We start from the raw sequence: 17,160 nt of genomic DNA on the forward strand, positions 1-17,160 counted from the left end.
TTACTCAATGGGTAAAAAGTATAAATAAACACCAGACAGTAGAAACAGTGAGTTCCTGTCCCGCTTGTGATAAATATACCTTTGCAATACAGCTGTTCTCTGCTATTCTTTGTTCCCCGTGCCCAACAAATTATTCATGTATCACCAATGTCTTAGCTGGAAATATGATAGCTGTCAGGAGTGGTTTTTTTTTTTTTTATTCCCTTTGGAACTTGAATGGGACCAGGTCTACCAAGACCTTACCTGCTGAAAAGAATAGGAAGGAACTGTGAACCAACACAGGAAGCTACATGCAATAGTGAAGTTTGTCTTTATAATGCCCTTCTGTATTTAGGAAGACCTCTAAGGGCATTAGATCTTTATACTGGCATAGCTAATTGACTGTGGACATTTTTCTTCAAGTGGATTCAAGAAATAGGGAGATGATATTAATAGTGTAAGGCCACATGATACAAAGGGATTTATCTCTAGGGGTCTCATTATTTTTGCTAGTGTGTGTACTTCTGAGTGTTGGGAAGGTTGGGTTACTTTATTCATTGACATATTGGGGTACCTATTATGGAGCCTGATACATGTTTATGAATGCCATATAAATATATACACAATTAAATAAATAGGTAGGGTGTTTCACTGAGAAGAAGTGATGTATGAAGGCATTCAATTACTGATGATAATAACAGTAATAACAAAAAAGATATTGTAAAGCCACATTCTAAATTAAAAATAAAATCTAGAGACTCCATTACTTGAGATTTGTGGTGTTATGAAATTGTTCAGTTTCTGAGTCCTTTAATGCACTTTCCCATGGAAAAGAGAGTCTGCTTTCTTGATAATTTCCAGAAAACCCTGTCATGTATATATTGCAATAATGAAAAATGCATGTTGGTTTCAACATCTTTAGAAAAGGTTCACTCCTATATTAAATGCTATATATGGTTACTAGTTCAAATACTGCAAAACCCTTGAACATCACTTCAAAATCACTTTCTCAGTATAATACCATCCTTCTCCTTCCTGAGAATCAGTCAATGAGTGAATGATACTGTTGAAATAATAACCTCACATAAATGGGTAATATGCTTTAAGATTTTCAGCTTCAAATATATTTCCCCCTCTTTATTTTGTGAAGTGGTCATCTCTCCACACAAGACATGAAATATACATGGAGAATGTATGAAGAGACTGCAAAGACAGAAATGATGTCATTTCAGTGAAATAGGGCTTCTTTCATGTCCTGAAATTAACAAATGAAATAGGGCTTCTTTCAGGAAAACCTTAGTTTCTATGCATATTCCTCCACATGCAAGTTCACCTAAGATGTCAGCATCTTACATGTTTTCCCACCATATTTAAAACATCAGATTACATAAAAAAGGGGGAAGGTAACTGACTACTTTTATTAGTGTTTGCTTCATCATACTGTATTCTCATAAATGTCACCTACCACCTACTTCTTGATTGATAGCAGGGACTACCTTTAAGTTTTTATTGATCCTTTACACACATCTTCATATGGCTACTAATTGATTTTTCATGGACATGGAAACAGTGATCTACATATAGCAAGTGTGCTGACTTCTGATCTCAGAGTCTCCAAAGGATTGCTCTAATTTTTGTGGACAGATATCATATTCTTAACTTTTGATTATTTTTAATATAGCTCAATGATTTCCTGTGTGTATTTTGAAGTATGATCATATCCAGCCAGATTTCCCATTTTTTGAAAGAATGAAGCATTTTTTATTTTTTGTAACTTTAATAAAATTTGAAAACTTAAATTCAAGTAATAATTCTTTGTTTCTTTATATAGATTTATTTTATTTTGTTCTTTTATATATAATATAATTCTTTTTAAATTTAAATTAGAAAAAATCTTATTTTATGTATCAGTGTCAGGTTCCTCTCATTCTCCTATGCCCTCTCCCCGCCCCCGCCACTGGCCCCCATGCCATCCCTCTTCTGCTCCATAGAAAGAGTGAGGCCTTTTATGGGAGATCATCAAAGTCTGTCACATCATTTGGGGAAACCTAGGCCCTCCCCCATGTGTCGAGGCTGAGAGAATATCCCTCTATGGGGATTGGGATCCCAATGTCCATTCATAAATATAGGTTCTATTGCCAGAAGCCCCAGAGACTTGCCAGGCTACCTAACTGGCGTGCATGTGCAGGGAGCTTGGTTCCATCCTATGCTGGTTTCCAAGCTGTCAGTCTGGGGTCCATGAGCTCCCCTTTGTTCAGGTCAGCTGTTCTGCGGGTTTCCCCAACACGGTCTTGACCCCTTTGCTCATCACTCCTCCCTGTCTACAACTGGATTCCAGGAATTCAGCGTAGTTCTTAGCTGTGCATCTCTGCTTCTGCTTCCATCAGCTACTGGATGTAGGCTCTGTGATAGCATATGAAGTATCCATCAATCTCATTATCGGGGAAGGACGTTTAAGGTAGCCTCTCCACTATTGCTTAGATTCTTAGTTGGGGTCATCTTAGTATATTTCCCTACTTTCATATTTCTCTTTAAACCTATAATGGCTGCCTCTATTAAGGTATCTCTTTTCTTGTTCTACTCTATTTTTCCTCCAACTCAATCTCCCTGGTCCCTCAGGTGATCCTCCCCACTCCTCTTCTCCCCTTTTCTTTCTCTTAACCCCCTCTCCATGCCCCATGCTCCCAATTTGCTCAGGGAATCTTTTACCTTTCCCCTTCTCTGGGGGACCATGCATGTCTCTCTTAGGGTCCTCTTTTTTCCCTAGGTTCTCTGGAGGTGTGGATTGCAGGATGGAAACCCTTTGCTCTATACCTAATATCCATATATGAGTGAATACATCCCATGTATTCCCATTTGTCTGCAAATCACAAGATTCCATTTTTTTCTGCTGAGTAGTGCTCTATTGTGTAAATGTAAAACATTTTCTTTTTCCATTCTTTAGTTGAGGGGCATCCAGGTTGCTTCTAGGTTCTGGATATTACAAATAATGCTACTATGAACATAAGTGAACTGATGTCCTTGTTGTAGCATGTGCATCCTTTGGGTATATTCCTAACAGTGGAATTCCTATATCTTGAGATAGACTGATTCCCAATTCCCTGAGATACTAATATACTGATTTCCAAAGTGGATGTATGAGTTGGCACTCCCTTCATATCCTCTCCAGCATAAACAAATTGGTGTTATTTGATTTTAGCCATTCTGACAAATGCAATACAGTATTTCAGGGTTGTTTTGATTTGAATTTCCCTCATGATTGAGCACTTTCTTAAGTGCCTTTCAGTCATTATGGATTTCTCTATTGAGCTTTCTCTATTTAGTTCTGTAACCTACATTTTAATTAGTTTGTTTTTGTTTTGATTACTAGCTTCTTGTGTTCTTTGTATGTTTTGGAGATCATCCCTCAGTCAGATGTGGGGTTGGTGAATACCTTTTCCCATTCTATAGGCTGCTGCCATTTTGTCTTGTTGACTGTGTCCTTTGCCTTACAGAAGCTTCTCAGTTTTAGGAGGTCCCATTTATTAATTTCCAATCTCAGTGTCTGTGCTACTGTTGTTATATTCAAGAACCTGTCTCCTGTACCAATTCATTCAAGGGTATCTCCCATTTTCTCTTCTAAGAGATTCAGTGTGGTTAGATTTATTTTGAGGTCTATGATCCATTTGAACTTAAGTTTTTTTTTTGCATTGTGATAGGTATGGATCTATCTGCAGTCTTCTACATGTCAATATCCAGTTATACCAGCACCATTTGTTGAAGATGCTTTTCTTTCTCCATTGTATAATTTTAGCTTCTTTGTCAAAAATCGGGTGCTCCTAGGTTTATAGATCCATATCAGGGTTTTCAATTTGATTCCATTGGTCTACCTATCTTTTTTTGTGCCAATATCAAGCTGTTTTCAGGAATACAGCTCTATAATAGTAGTTGAATTCAGGGATAGTGATGCCTCTGGAAGTTTCTTTATTATACAAAGTTGTTTTGGATATCTTGGGTCTATTGTTTTTCTATACAAGCTTGGTTATTCTTCCAAGTTCTGTGAAGAATTGTGCTGAGATTTTGATGGGGATTGCATTGAATCTGTAGATTGCTTTTGGCAAATTTGCCATTTTTACTGTGTTGATTCTACCTATTCAAGAGCATGGAAGATCTTTCCATTTTCTGGCATCTTCCTTAATTTCTTTCTTTAAAGACTCAAAGTTCTTGTTATACAGGACTTTCACTTGTTTGGTTAGAATTACCCCAAGGTAATTTATGTAATTTTGTGGCAATTGTAAAGGGTGATGTTTCTCTGATTTCTTTCTTAGCCCATTTTTCATCTGTGTATAGTAGGGCTACTGACTTTTTTGAGTTAATCTTGTATCCTGCTACTTTGCTGAAGGTGCTTATCAGCTGTAGGAGTACCCTGATAGAATTTTTCAGTTCAGTTACGTGAACTATCATGTCATCTGCAATTAGTGAAAGTTCGACTTTTTCTTTTCCAATTTGTATCCACTTGATCTCCTTTTGTTGTCTTACTGCTCTAGCTAGAACTTCAAGTACAATATTGAAGAGACATGAGAGAGTGGAGAGCCTTGTCTTGTTCCTAATTTTAGAGGAATCGAGGTTGAGTTTCTCATCATTTAATTTGATGTTAGCTGTTGGTGTATTTCTTGCATGCACCAGAAGTTTGGATTCTGTCTTTGTAACAGATTCTAGTCTGTTACCTTGTGTCTTTTTATAGGAGAGTCAAGACCAAATATTGAGGGAAGTTGAGGACCATTGAGTGTCAATTCTTGTTTGTTTTGGATTTGGTGGTGGTGGTGGTGGTATTGTGTGTGGATTTACCCAGCCTTTTCTTTTGCCTTTTGGTAAAGTGGGATTATCTATTGCCTAAGATTTGTGAGCTTAGTTAACTTCCTTATGTTGGAGTTTTCCTTCCAGTACTTTATGTATTGCTTGGTTAGTAGATACATATTGTATAAATCTGGTTTGTCATGGAATATCTTCTTTTCTCCTTCTATAGTGATTGAAAGCTTTACTGAGTACAGTAGTCTGGGCTGGCATCCATGGTCTCTTAGTGTTGGTAGAAAATCTACCTAGGATCTTCTGGCTTTCAGAGTTTCCATGGAAAATTAGGGTTTAATTCTGATAGGTCTGCCTTTGTATGTTACTTGGCCGTTTTCCTTTTCTGATCTTAAAATTATTTCTTTATTCTGTATGTTTGGTGTTTTGATTATTATTATATTTCACTCATATATGCCCCAAGTAACCTTTACAAGACTACTTCCTAAATGTATGCTTATATCTGTTGTTTCTTCTTTTTCATCTTCCACTTCTTCAGAAAACCCAACTTATCCAAATACTCCTTCATTGATATTTCTTGGGTGCTGCTTAGGCAGCCAACTGTTTCTGTCATTTCTCACATTTTTTGGAAGTCGCTTGCTTGCACTTCCTGTTTGCTCAGGTAATATTATTTCCTTCTCATGTCTTTGATGGGGTTGAAGAATATATAATTATAGTTACAGTTTTTCTTTGTTATTAGATATAAAACTTCAAACTACCAAGATAGGATAATTATTTTTTCTCTATATTGTCAAATACAAATATACTAGATATTGTACCTGCAATTCTTACTTGGTAACTGTTTTGTCACATATAACTTTGCTACATTAAAGTTAATACCTTACTTTTTGATTAGACAGAAAAGGGGAAATGCTGTGGAATAATTCTTCTGCCACTGTGAATATGTATTACTCTCATGGTTGATAACAAAGCTGATTTGGCCTATAAAAATTTCTCAATATCTTTCAGTATTTCCTTGTACTTAACCATCAAGCATGTCAACATGTCCTTCTTCATCAACTTGGGTTTCTATCTGAATCGCTTTCCTAATCTTTCTATCACTCTCCTGGAAGTTTTGAATATCAAAGAAAACATCATATCAAAGTAACATTATGAATTTCCAGTGCCTAGTTTTAATTCCCCCACTGAAGATTTGGTGTCTTAGCAATAGTGAATGATTTCCAGTATTCCAGAGTAAATTCTACATAAATTTTAGAACAAATGAGATAGCAGGAGATGTTTGTGACATCTACAAACTGAATAAATTTCATCAAGAAATTGAAGCAATGTATTTTCATTAATTATAAGTTATAATATCAACATTTTCATTTCCTGATAAGCAGACTCAGAATGCCCAAAAACATTAGTTATCATGAACAGGAATTTACTCTGTTCCTTCCTCTTCTAAGGATGCCTTCCCTTCTGGGAAGAAGCATTGGTAAAACCATAGAATAAACAATCTGGCTGCCATCCAGTCTTTCTGAGGAAAGGGAGATAATTTTTGTTTTGTTCATATAACTTTAAGTGTTGCCAGACAACAACCCTACTTTCTGGTTTTCAATGTTGCTGCAATTCAAAAGTCATTTGTTTGTTCATGTCTGGTATCCAGATATAATGATTTATCCATCCTACCTATGTACTTACCAAGCACTTTCATCATGGATTTTATGAGTGAGATGTGACTAGTAAATGTGTCTTTCTTCCTCCTCACAATTTTTGGATAGAAATGTATTTTCACTGTGGTGTTAGTGACATTGTTTTTGCTTTGTTTATTTGCTTTTTTTCTTTTACCCTAAAAGATGCTCTCAGTTCATGTTGTCAAATCTGAACTGCAAGCATCATGACTTTTGCTTTTTTGCCATTATAGAGTTAAATAAAGGTTCTCTGGGAACAAATACAACAATCCTGGGACAGTAGGATTATTAAGCCAGAGGACTCTGAAGTAACAAAGGGTCCAGCAGCATATGCAATGTGGATACACTAGACAATGGGATAATTGGTGATGAACAGGACAGAATGGAATGCTATAAACTTATGCTAATTACAATTATATACAATTTAAAACTAATGAACTATTTATTTATGGAGTTTTCCATTTGATATTTTATGAATGTTAATAGCAAACAAAACATCCACATATCTTATTCATTAATAAGCTGGTTAGTTTTAATGTCAACTTGACACAACTTATAATTACATAGAAAGGGAGTGTCCAGGAGGAGTTATTTTCCTAGGATTGGCTTGTATGAATGTCTGAGGATTACCTTGATTGCTAACTGGTAGCTGAGCCTATTATGAGTGGCATTCCCTAGAAATGAGGTTCTGAACAATGTAAAAGACAAAAGGGGTGGATGAGAACCAGAAAGCAAGTATCCATGCATATATACTTTCTTTGCGTTTGACAATCAGTGCCATATGTTCCTGCCTTAACATCACAATCATACACCAGAACCTTGCTTGTTTGCTTGCTTGCTTGAATGATTTTGGGGATCAAGCATTTATCACAGCAACAGAAATGAAATTGAAATGACTGTCCTTCTATAGAAAAATCTTTCTCTGGATGTTGGGATATCACGAGCCTGAGAAATTAAGTTCCAGTGATTCATAGATATTGAAAAACCTTTAAAGTATCCCTGATTATCTAGAGAGTTCTGAGGTGCAAACTCTTTTGGTTGTGGAAGCAAGAGCCATGTTTCCCACGCCAAAGCCTAGTTATCACAGTACTTTTCCTGACATTTCGACATTTTTAGTTTCCTCATCTTTATCAACACTCCCTACAATTTTCACCCAAGAATGACTGTCAGGACCATTTTGAAGGATTAAAATTAGGCAAATACTAACAGGGAGAATATATCTATCAAGTAATTCTTACTTGGTTTTTCCTCCCTTGTCAATTTTCTTATGAATAAATTCACTTTCTAATTCTCTAATTATTTCTGTCCAAGGAAGCACACTTAGCTTTAGAAATATTTGGTAGGTGTGAATAAAAAGTGACAGCTTGTGGCTTTTAAATTATAGGCCAGGTGACAAGTTATGCACTATTTTTAAATGTCCCAGGTCCATGAAAGTCCAAAGTCTATGAGAATGTATAGACGTAAGTAGCACTGTGTTCTGATTTCAGATTTTAAATGAATGTTTATTTTCATATTTTTCCCATGGATGATAGATTACAATACAAACCATACACATCCAAGAAGGTACTTCTGTTCTTCAGTAAATCTACTTTAATTTCATGAAATCTAAATTCTTAAGATTTTGTTCAAAACCCTTGTTTAATCTTAGCAGACAATCTTAGTAGCACCAGAGTTGCTGTAATTTGGAGTGGACACAATTCCCTTTATAAATCCAGATTTGAAATGAATATCTTTTTTATTATTTACAATTCAATTTGTGTTTTTTATTCAACTATTTATAGTGCCATGATTTTAGAAATTTATCTCTGCCAATCTACCATAACTGGCTATGCTTGCATATCCTAAAGATATTTTTATTGTTTTGTCTTTTTTGTATTAGTGGGGATTTAACTCAAGTCCTCACAAGAGCTAGCAAGCACTTTTCCACCAAGCCACACTTTCAGACCATTCTGAAAATTATGGTAGATGTGTTGACCTGAGCGTGTTTTCCTTCCTACTGTCTTGGAGACTTCTGTTCTACCTGATCTTTTTGTTTCTTTCGCTCTTGTTGTTTTAGAGCTTTGGGTTCTTTCCCTGGGCAATGAGGATACTGTGTCCTTGACTTCTAGTCAGCGATACTTGGTACTCTCAAACACAAGAAAGGACACAAAGTCCCTTTTGTTGTGTAATCCAGGCTTAGGAGATAAGCATATGTCAGTCAACAGGCCAGTCATTTTTCCATGGACCTCTTAAGTATCTCCTGATCATCTCAGGAGAGAAAGAATTGCTTTTCTTTACTAAGAAAAAAGTGCTGAAAAAGATATGAGTTGAATTTCTTTCTTGAGATATTCCACATTTAGTTTGATTAAAATGTTGGCTGGCCATGGGAGTTCACATCTGTAACCCTAGCATTTGAGAGGTGGAAGTAGGAAGGTCAAGAGTTTATAAATCAGTCCTGAGCAACATAAAATTTTACTGAGTCAGAAAACAGGCTTAAATAGTGTTGAACAAAACAGACTAGAATTTTGGAAAACAGAAACAGCTGTTGTGGCTTCATCTCTCTTCTCATCTGTTTACATTTTCTCTTTTTACCCCTCTTTCTTTCTTGACATTCTAATCTCCTCCTTTCTCTTGCAGGATTGAACTCTCTGTTATCTATCCATTTGTGTCTCTACCATTTATTATCTGTCTGTGAGATTTTTTCATCAGAATTTCATCATTTAACTCCTGAAGCCAACATCCTAAGAGAGGGATGATTTATATTAACTCACACTTTCCATGGTTTCAATTAATCATGGTAGGAAGTGCCAAGGAGAGCATCTCATATCAAGATATACTGGGAAAGAAAGGGGGAGAGAGAGAGTGGAAGTGATCTATGACAAGATAAAGGCAGAGATAAGCATAAAGATAGCCCCCACCCTAGTTACAACTTCTCAGTCACCTGCTTCTTCAGCTCTGCACCATCTCATGAAGTTTCCAAAGCCACTATATATCACAACACCAGCTGAAGACCAAAGCTACCACATGATTCTGTGAGAGGCATTTCATATAAACCATATTATCTTTTCCCCTTCTCTTTCTCTTTCTCTTTCTCATACTGTTCCTCCTTCCTTTTCCTTTTTCTGTTCTTTCTCCCTTTCATCCTGCAGTCACTCTTATGATTTCTTATTTCTCTTGGTCTTTGTCTCTCTTGCTCCTATCTAGTCTCTTTGTGATAGACTATTTATCATATATAATCTATCTATAATCCATATTCTATCTACCTACCACCTATCATTCATCTACGGATCTCTATATTATTCATCAATCTTTATAACATTTATCATTGATCATCTGTCCATCATCTCTCTAACTATGCTTCTATCTGTCTGTCTGTCCATCTATCATCTATCTGGTATTCCCCATCACAGAACTGATAAGGCATGCTACAATACAGTTATACTCCACCTGAAAGAGGACTCAAGCATAACTGTGATAACTACCTTCCATCAAGTGTTGACACATTATCAGCCTGATATTTTAACTGGCACCATACTTAATGTAAGCACTGAGCACAGAAAGACTGTACATGATGGTGCAGCTGCAATTATTTTCATGTGCATAGAGCACTCTTTGGGTAATGTATAAAGCATAGTTTAAATTTATTTGCTACAGATAGTGAAGCTCAGGCTTTAAAAAAAAACCTTAAGAGTCTGCAATGCTAATTGTCAACATAGGAGCTTGGGGAACCCAGCGAGTACATGAGAAGCTCTAAAGATCCAGCCGGCTTAGTGGGAGCTACATGGAAAGACCTTTCTAAAGTCATTTAAGACCTGTTTATAAGGAATAGAAGGTTTTGCTCTGAGATCACCAGGGAGAACAAAGAACTGTAGATAGAGGAATGTAAGGGAACAAAATGAGCCTTTATGTTGTAATAAATAACATCTTCCTGATCCTTGAGGTGGGGTGTCTGTTGTACAGGTTATTTTCCTGTCTTTGAGGTGCCATGGGTCAGTGTGCCCTAAGACTCAGAATATGTTTCTTTCACAGACAAGGTTATTGGCTTCATTTGATAATCAAAATGTTTGACTTTATTTGTAGTATTTCATTTGCTTATGCTTCAAGTTGTTTTTGATTTGAAACATAGGAATAATAATACATATTTGTTGTATGTGGATATAATTCTATACATTTTACAATGTGTGATTATTAAATCAAGGTAATTATTATTTCTCTCTTCTTAAACACTGATTATATTGTTTGTGTTGGGAAGCATCAGTTTTCTCTATCTAGGTCCTGTAAAATTATATAACAAATTGCTATGGATATGTTTTAGGTGCTGTCATCCCACTGTGCTTTTGGACCCTCATCCAGTTGTATTTAGGGACATACTATTCAACTATCTTCCACATGCTTCTAGCCTCTAGTGATCCCTTTTTTATTCTAGTAAGTCAATTACTTACTTCTGCACCAGTGAGAACATAGCTCCTGACTTTCTGTGTCAGGTTTCTTTCCTTTATAAAATCTTCCACCTTCCACTTCTATCTACATCTCAAAGAATAATTCAATGTCATCCTATTTAGTTTTTCCTCTTGTCCTAATTCAGATTTGCTGTTTGTTTATTGCTTTAAAATGAAGCAAAATAATCTGTCTCATGTACTAAGAGGAAGATATGAAATATATGTGCCGTGTTTTACAAATGAGGACATATTTTATTTTGATTGTTAGTTTGTAAATGTCTCTCATAGCCCAGGCTGACCTTCAACTCTCAGTGTAGCTGGAAATGACCTTGAACTTCTGGTTCTCCTACTTCTACTGCTGAGTGCTACAATTACAATTCTCTGCCTCCATGCCTAGATATGGATGTGTGTTTTAGTGGTTGCCTCAGCCAATATACATGGTAATTTATACTTAACACTCAGTTAGGTCCAGTGGGATATATCTGTCTTCATTTCCTGGATGCTCACATGAACGCAAGAGAGAAGGCTCATGATGCATGACCTCAAGGTACTTGGTGGCGCAAGTACAGGATAGTGCTGAAGAACAGCACATGTCAGCAAGACAAGCATGAAATATCTCTGAAATATCTTAACAGTTCAATGAAAATGAGTGTTGAAATAGAGTGAGTTTGATTCACTAGCAACAATATTGTTAAATGAGAGAAATATAAGTTCATATTTCCCAAAGTGAATAACTTCAATATGTTTTGTTTGCTGTGGTACAGGACCTTCAAAAACTCAAAATGATCTTAAAATACCCCTGCCACATGTAATCAAAACAATGATAGTTTATAGACACTTTGTCTGTTAGCACCCACACTATGAGGGAGACTGCAACTAAGCCTACAATGTGGAAACAGAATGAATGGCAATAGAAAACACTAATTAGTGGATCTTTTATAATAAATCTTAAAATTTATATTTATGTTTATACTATCCATCAAAAAGTAGTTGTGTCCTCTGCATTAGCAATGTCAAGAGGCACTCAGAAGTGAAAGAACTTGCTCAAGTTCAGTCAGGTATCTGTGTAGCTTCAGAAAAGTCAACGGTAGGACTAAATTATGGTTGAAGTACTTCATTTGTAATTTTGGAAAAAGTATGCAGCATGTAGGGAGCTAATGAAGTTTTGACTGGATGTGTATTGTTGAGATGAGCACAGCCATATCAAGGAACCCAGTGCCAGACCCATTGGAATGGAAAATCCTCCCCGAGGTCTGGCTTAGAAAAATAGCAAAGCCTTTACCTGGTATAAGTATGGGTGTTGATTAAAAACGTTTGACCTTTAGTTAAATCCACTGAATGCTAAAGCTATCAATCACAATTTTCTCCCACTGGATGACAGCCTGGCCTTCTCTTCTTGCATGTTGTGTATAACAAACATGCTGGGTTTCTGGGCTACCACTGATGTATCTCCATTGGAAAGCACAACTCATTCAATTTAGCTCTTCTGTGCGTTTGTCTCTTGTTTTTTCATGCCCCATTGCCCCAATTAGTTCAGTCTCTAGAGCCATGTGTACCCCAGCCACAAAAGGTAGAATAAAAGATAAAGAAATGAAAAACTAGGGCTAGAGGCATAGTTCAGCAAGGAAAATCACTTGCCACCAAACTGACTAACTGAGTTCAATCCTCAGGTCCCACTTGGTGAAAGGAGAGATATAATTCCCTCAAGTTGTCCTCTGGGTTTTTTATCAGTGTCATTGGCCATACACACATATATTGACCTACAAATCACATACACACACACACACACACACACACACACACACACACACACACACACACACCCTACATGCATACATATTAACATGTTATTTTTGAAACTAATGTCAGGTATAGTGATAATGCCTGTAATCCCAGACCTCAGGAAGGTAAGACTTTGAAGATAATGAGTTCAATGCCCCTTTGGCTTTGCAATGAGATAGTTAATTCCTGGGTTAAATAGTCCGATCCCATGTAACAGAAATATGAAAGGCAGAACCTCACCCCCTAATTAACAAATGAGCCAGTCCATCTCAAAGTCTTTAAAAACTGACAGTAAAATATTAATTTTCCTATATTAAATGATTTTCTATGTTATGGTTTCCCTCTCTTTGAGATTTGATATATGTTCTAAGATTTTAAACATAATTCTTAAACAGGGCTTTATAATTAAAAAAAGATAACTCACTCAATGTTATATGCTAATGCATACATGTCAATAGTTCCACTCTGTGATTTTCTTGAGATTTATATAACAAATACATTTGAATATTGGTAAGGCTTCGGAAATGTTAGCCCTCCTATAGGCAAATATTCTATTTAATGTATATTCAGTGTTTCTGTAGTCATAACTTAGTAAACTTTGACCTGGTTTCTTTTAGTTTAACTTAAATGTGATATAAAACACATTCAACATTGTTAATATGAAATAAATGCTAGGATTTCTATAATTTTATTTTAATTAAATATTATAGGTTTAGGCTATTTACCTCAGTAAGTATTCCCTTTGCCTCTTGATAATGATATATTAATAATTAAGTACAATACATATTTAGAAGCTTTAATTAATGATGTCTTCCATTCATTAGTTTAATATTTAATAATTCTTTGATACACTTTGTTTTCTCCCCAACTGTGGTGACTTTTGCATATCACCTTTACTTTGTGTATTTCCCAACATCTTTTTAATAATAAATCTTTATACTTTAATGTCAGCACATCAGAGGAGCTGATGTTGTGACATTTTGAAAATTCCCATGATATTTTAATGATGTTACAAGAACCAGGAGGCAACAAGGATGTTGAAAATGCCATAGAGACTCCCTGTCTCTCTCCTGCATCCTTAGCATGGAGTTATTGCCCTATTTTCCTCTTGCTTTCTTTTTAAGTCAAGATGGATTTTATTAAAACACAAAACCTAATGATTTTTAATTCTAAACTGCATTTCGAAGCTGAGCTTAATAATTTTTAGGTTAATACAATAACATTGAACAATATAAATCTCTCTTTACATATATATATATATATATATATATATATATATAATTTTGTCATAAATTACTCCAGAACCTGTGAACTTGAACATAAGTAAAATACCTGTTCCTACTTCTATTTCTTACACTGTGCTATAAATAGGATATGCCTTGTATGAATGTAATGTTTTATGTTCTCTATATAGCTTCTATTTTGAGTGTTTGGTTTAAAGGTGTTTGTTTCTAATTGAATGAATGTTCATCTTTCTATTTTTAGCTTGAGGAATTTAAAAGACTTATTTTTCACTGCAGGAATTTTACAATGAAACCATAAAAGAAGTGGTAGTTTCAGTATTTCTGGTGAGGCATTTGTGATTGTTTCTTTCTGAATTCCAAAGCTGTATTTGTGAGAACTTACAACTTAAACCTTCCTGACAAAGGGGACCTCCTTGGTCACACACTTTGAATACATATGAACACAGGCTGTGAATCTACACCTGAAGAAGAGCTGTTAGGGCTTGCAGTGTAATAAATCTGTGATGATTGATCTAAAACTGAAAGAATTGACCATCCACATAATGAAAACCCAAAGACCCAACAACTATACGAGAAAGAGAGAAAAAGTAGCATACCACTAAGGAGATATGGATGCTGTCTGTGTCTTGCAACTTTAGTGACTTTGGCTATTCTAGCATCAGAACAATAATTAAGGGAAGTGAATATTTGCATATTATTGTGGGACTTTTCCTAGGTTGCCATAAACATATGACTATGCATCACAGTTAGAGCACCGACAACAGCCCATAGAAATACAAGTCTAGCTAAGAAGCCATGCATTTTCTGGGGTGACTTACAGAGACACAGGTGATATACAAACAGCTGCATGACTGAGAGCCAGACCCAGGATGGGGACTACTGGTGAAGGCTGAATTGATAGAGGTTTCTGCACACATTCCAGGCAGTAAATGAAGAGAGTCTCCTCTCCTCCCAGAGATCGGGAAGGTATCCTGTGAAGCTTCAAGAGAAGCTTCGAGATTCTTGTGAGTTTCATGAGTTTTCTGAAACTGATAGGTTTGGTTAATTTCCTAAATATGGAGATAGTTCCATGAATGAAACTCTCACTTCTGAGGCAATAGCCTGAAAATACCACATCAAGTGTAAAACATTTAACAATGATCCATACATTTATACTGCTTAAGTGAAGGTCGGAAGTATTATGCCTAAAGTTTGAGTAACACATTCTGCTCTTGATAAAAAGAACAGTAATTGTAATTGCTCAAATGATTAAGTATAGAACCTGATGTTGATTCCCAATTGCAGAATATCTCACTGAATGTCTGTCTTCTGTTTATGTCTTTTAGCATCTCCATCAATTAAGCTTTTGGTGGATGATCCCATAGTTGTGAATCCTGGAGAGGCCATAACATTAGTGTGTGTTACAACAGGAGGAGAGCCTACGCCCTCTCTCACCTGGGTCAGATCCTTTGGGACTCTGCCTGAAAAGATTGTTTTGAATGGAGGGACATTGACCATACCTGCCATCACCTCAGATGACGCCGGTACTTACAGCTGCATTGCCAATAATAATGTGGGAAACCCTGCAAAAAAGTCCACCAACATCATTGTGAGAGGTAAGTTTATCTTCAGGGGAAGCAAATACTGTCATGTTTAATTTAAAAAATATTTCCTCAGATATTGACTTTATATGACAGATATTGAGAAAATATTATAAAATCATATATATAGACAGAACTAGAGTCTAAAAATCTTAAATCCTAATGATATTTTATTTGCATGAAAGAAATTTACAACATACTTACAATAATGTATTGACATGAACTTATATGTTATCAGTAAAACATAATTAATAAAGTGTTATATAAAACATAAAATATACACAGAGTATATGTCAGTTTAGAAATTTAATAAATTTGTCAAGTTTGTGATTCATCAGTATTTATAGAATCCCATTTATAAGAAGGCTTTACATTTTGATGTATAGAGATTTAGATGGGTTTTCATACTTAAAAGATTCTACTTACATATGCTGAATATAAAACATAGTGATAATTATATAATGTAGTTTGGAAAACATAAAACATAGATATAAAAATTTAAAAACTATTCTGAAGTTCTTTTTCACTGAGGATATTAGGAAATATATAAAGGCATGCATACTCAGCTGAGAACAGTGAAACAAAGAGTTGGAAAAGTCATAAAAAGAAAAACAAAACTTATTTCAGTCACTAGAACAAAACATAAGTTCCTAAAATAGCAGCAATGGGGATACTGGTGTGATAGCTCCCAGCTAATATATTAATGGTGTATTGAAAGAGGAAACAGAGTTGAGGAAGACCTCAAAGAGAGCTTAGGTTCTTTGTGTCCTAGTAACCTAACTTGGTACTCGGTAGGAGTGGAGATGGACAATGATGTCTTTCAGGTTAATAGACACATCCATAGGACCAAGAAGACCCTTCATACATGACATAAATATGTGAGTGAAGCACAATTGTGTCCATTGAAATTAATGTGTGGTGGCTTGTGTATTATTGTAGTGAGTTTATTAGTCCCAGCTCAGTACAAATCATTAGAAATATACCATTTGACAAAATTATACATTTGAAAAAGAATGTAAATTATTATAGTGTAAACCAAAACACTATGGCTCATGCCCTCTGCTGCAGAATTGTTGGCCAGAGTACAGTGAAATGTGTTAGAAACATCACGTTATGCATCATGATAAAATGAAATAGTACCAATAAAACTACCACAATGCTTCTTCACGGAATAAAAAAGACTAGACTCAATAATCCTGAATTGATTATTAGTATTGCCAAAATGAGATCCTTTGGGGAGCTTCTTGTGTCGAGGATCCAGAGTCTGTCATCTACCATACACCAACTGTTCAAAAATGAAAGAAACAAGGGGAAAAGGTATACAGTCCACAGTATTTGTTTCTCATTTATTTGTGTTTGTCTTTAAAATGCTTTCATTATCAAGGAGGTGTGAAACACTGTCAAATTTTGTTGTAGAATTGACATGAAAGCATTGCAACACTTAGCCTGAAGTGTCACAGATCCAATAGTGAATACCATAGTATATTGTTGTATCAAAGAAACAAGTTTACTTGAGAATTTGATGAATCCAATCTAGTTTACAGAGTAGAGTATTTGATAACACTGAATCCAAGGGCAGCCAAAATGTGTGTGTTTTTCATGCATCCTCCAGAAAGGAGTGAAAGCGTAGCAATACACCCTATCACTATCCTGCCTCCAGTTTTCATCATTAAAAAGGAAACTTCCCAACTCTTACACA

General features: G+C 35.6%; 1 protein-coding gene across 1 annotated transcript in view; it reads left to right on the forward strand.

Moving 5' to 3' along the window:
- Mdga2 (MAM domain containing glycosylphosphatidylinositol anchor 2) overlaps positions 1-17,160 on the forward strand; it is a 414,938-nt gene that overhangs the window by 174,011 nt on the left and 223,767 nt on the right. The window contains exon 6 of the mRNA XM_027416516.2: positions 15,207-15,476. Within this exon, the coding sequence (XP_027272317.2) occupies positions 15,207-15,476 (270 nt within the window). The remainder of the gene's footprint in view (positions 1-15,206; positions 15,477-17,160) is intronic.

This window comes from Cricetulus griseus, chromosome 5, assembly GCF_003668045.3.
Source record: "Cricetulus griseus strain 17A/GY chromosome 5, alternate assembly CriGri-PICRH-1.0, whole genome shotgun sequence".
Lineage (NCBI taxonomy): Eukaryota > Metazoa > Chordata > Mammalia > Rodentia > Cricetidae > Cricetulus > Cricetulus griseus.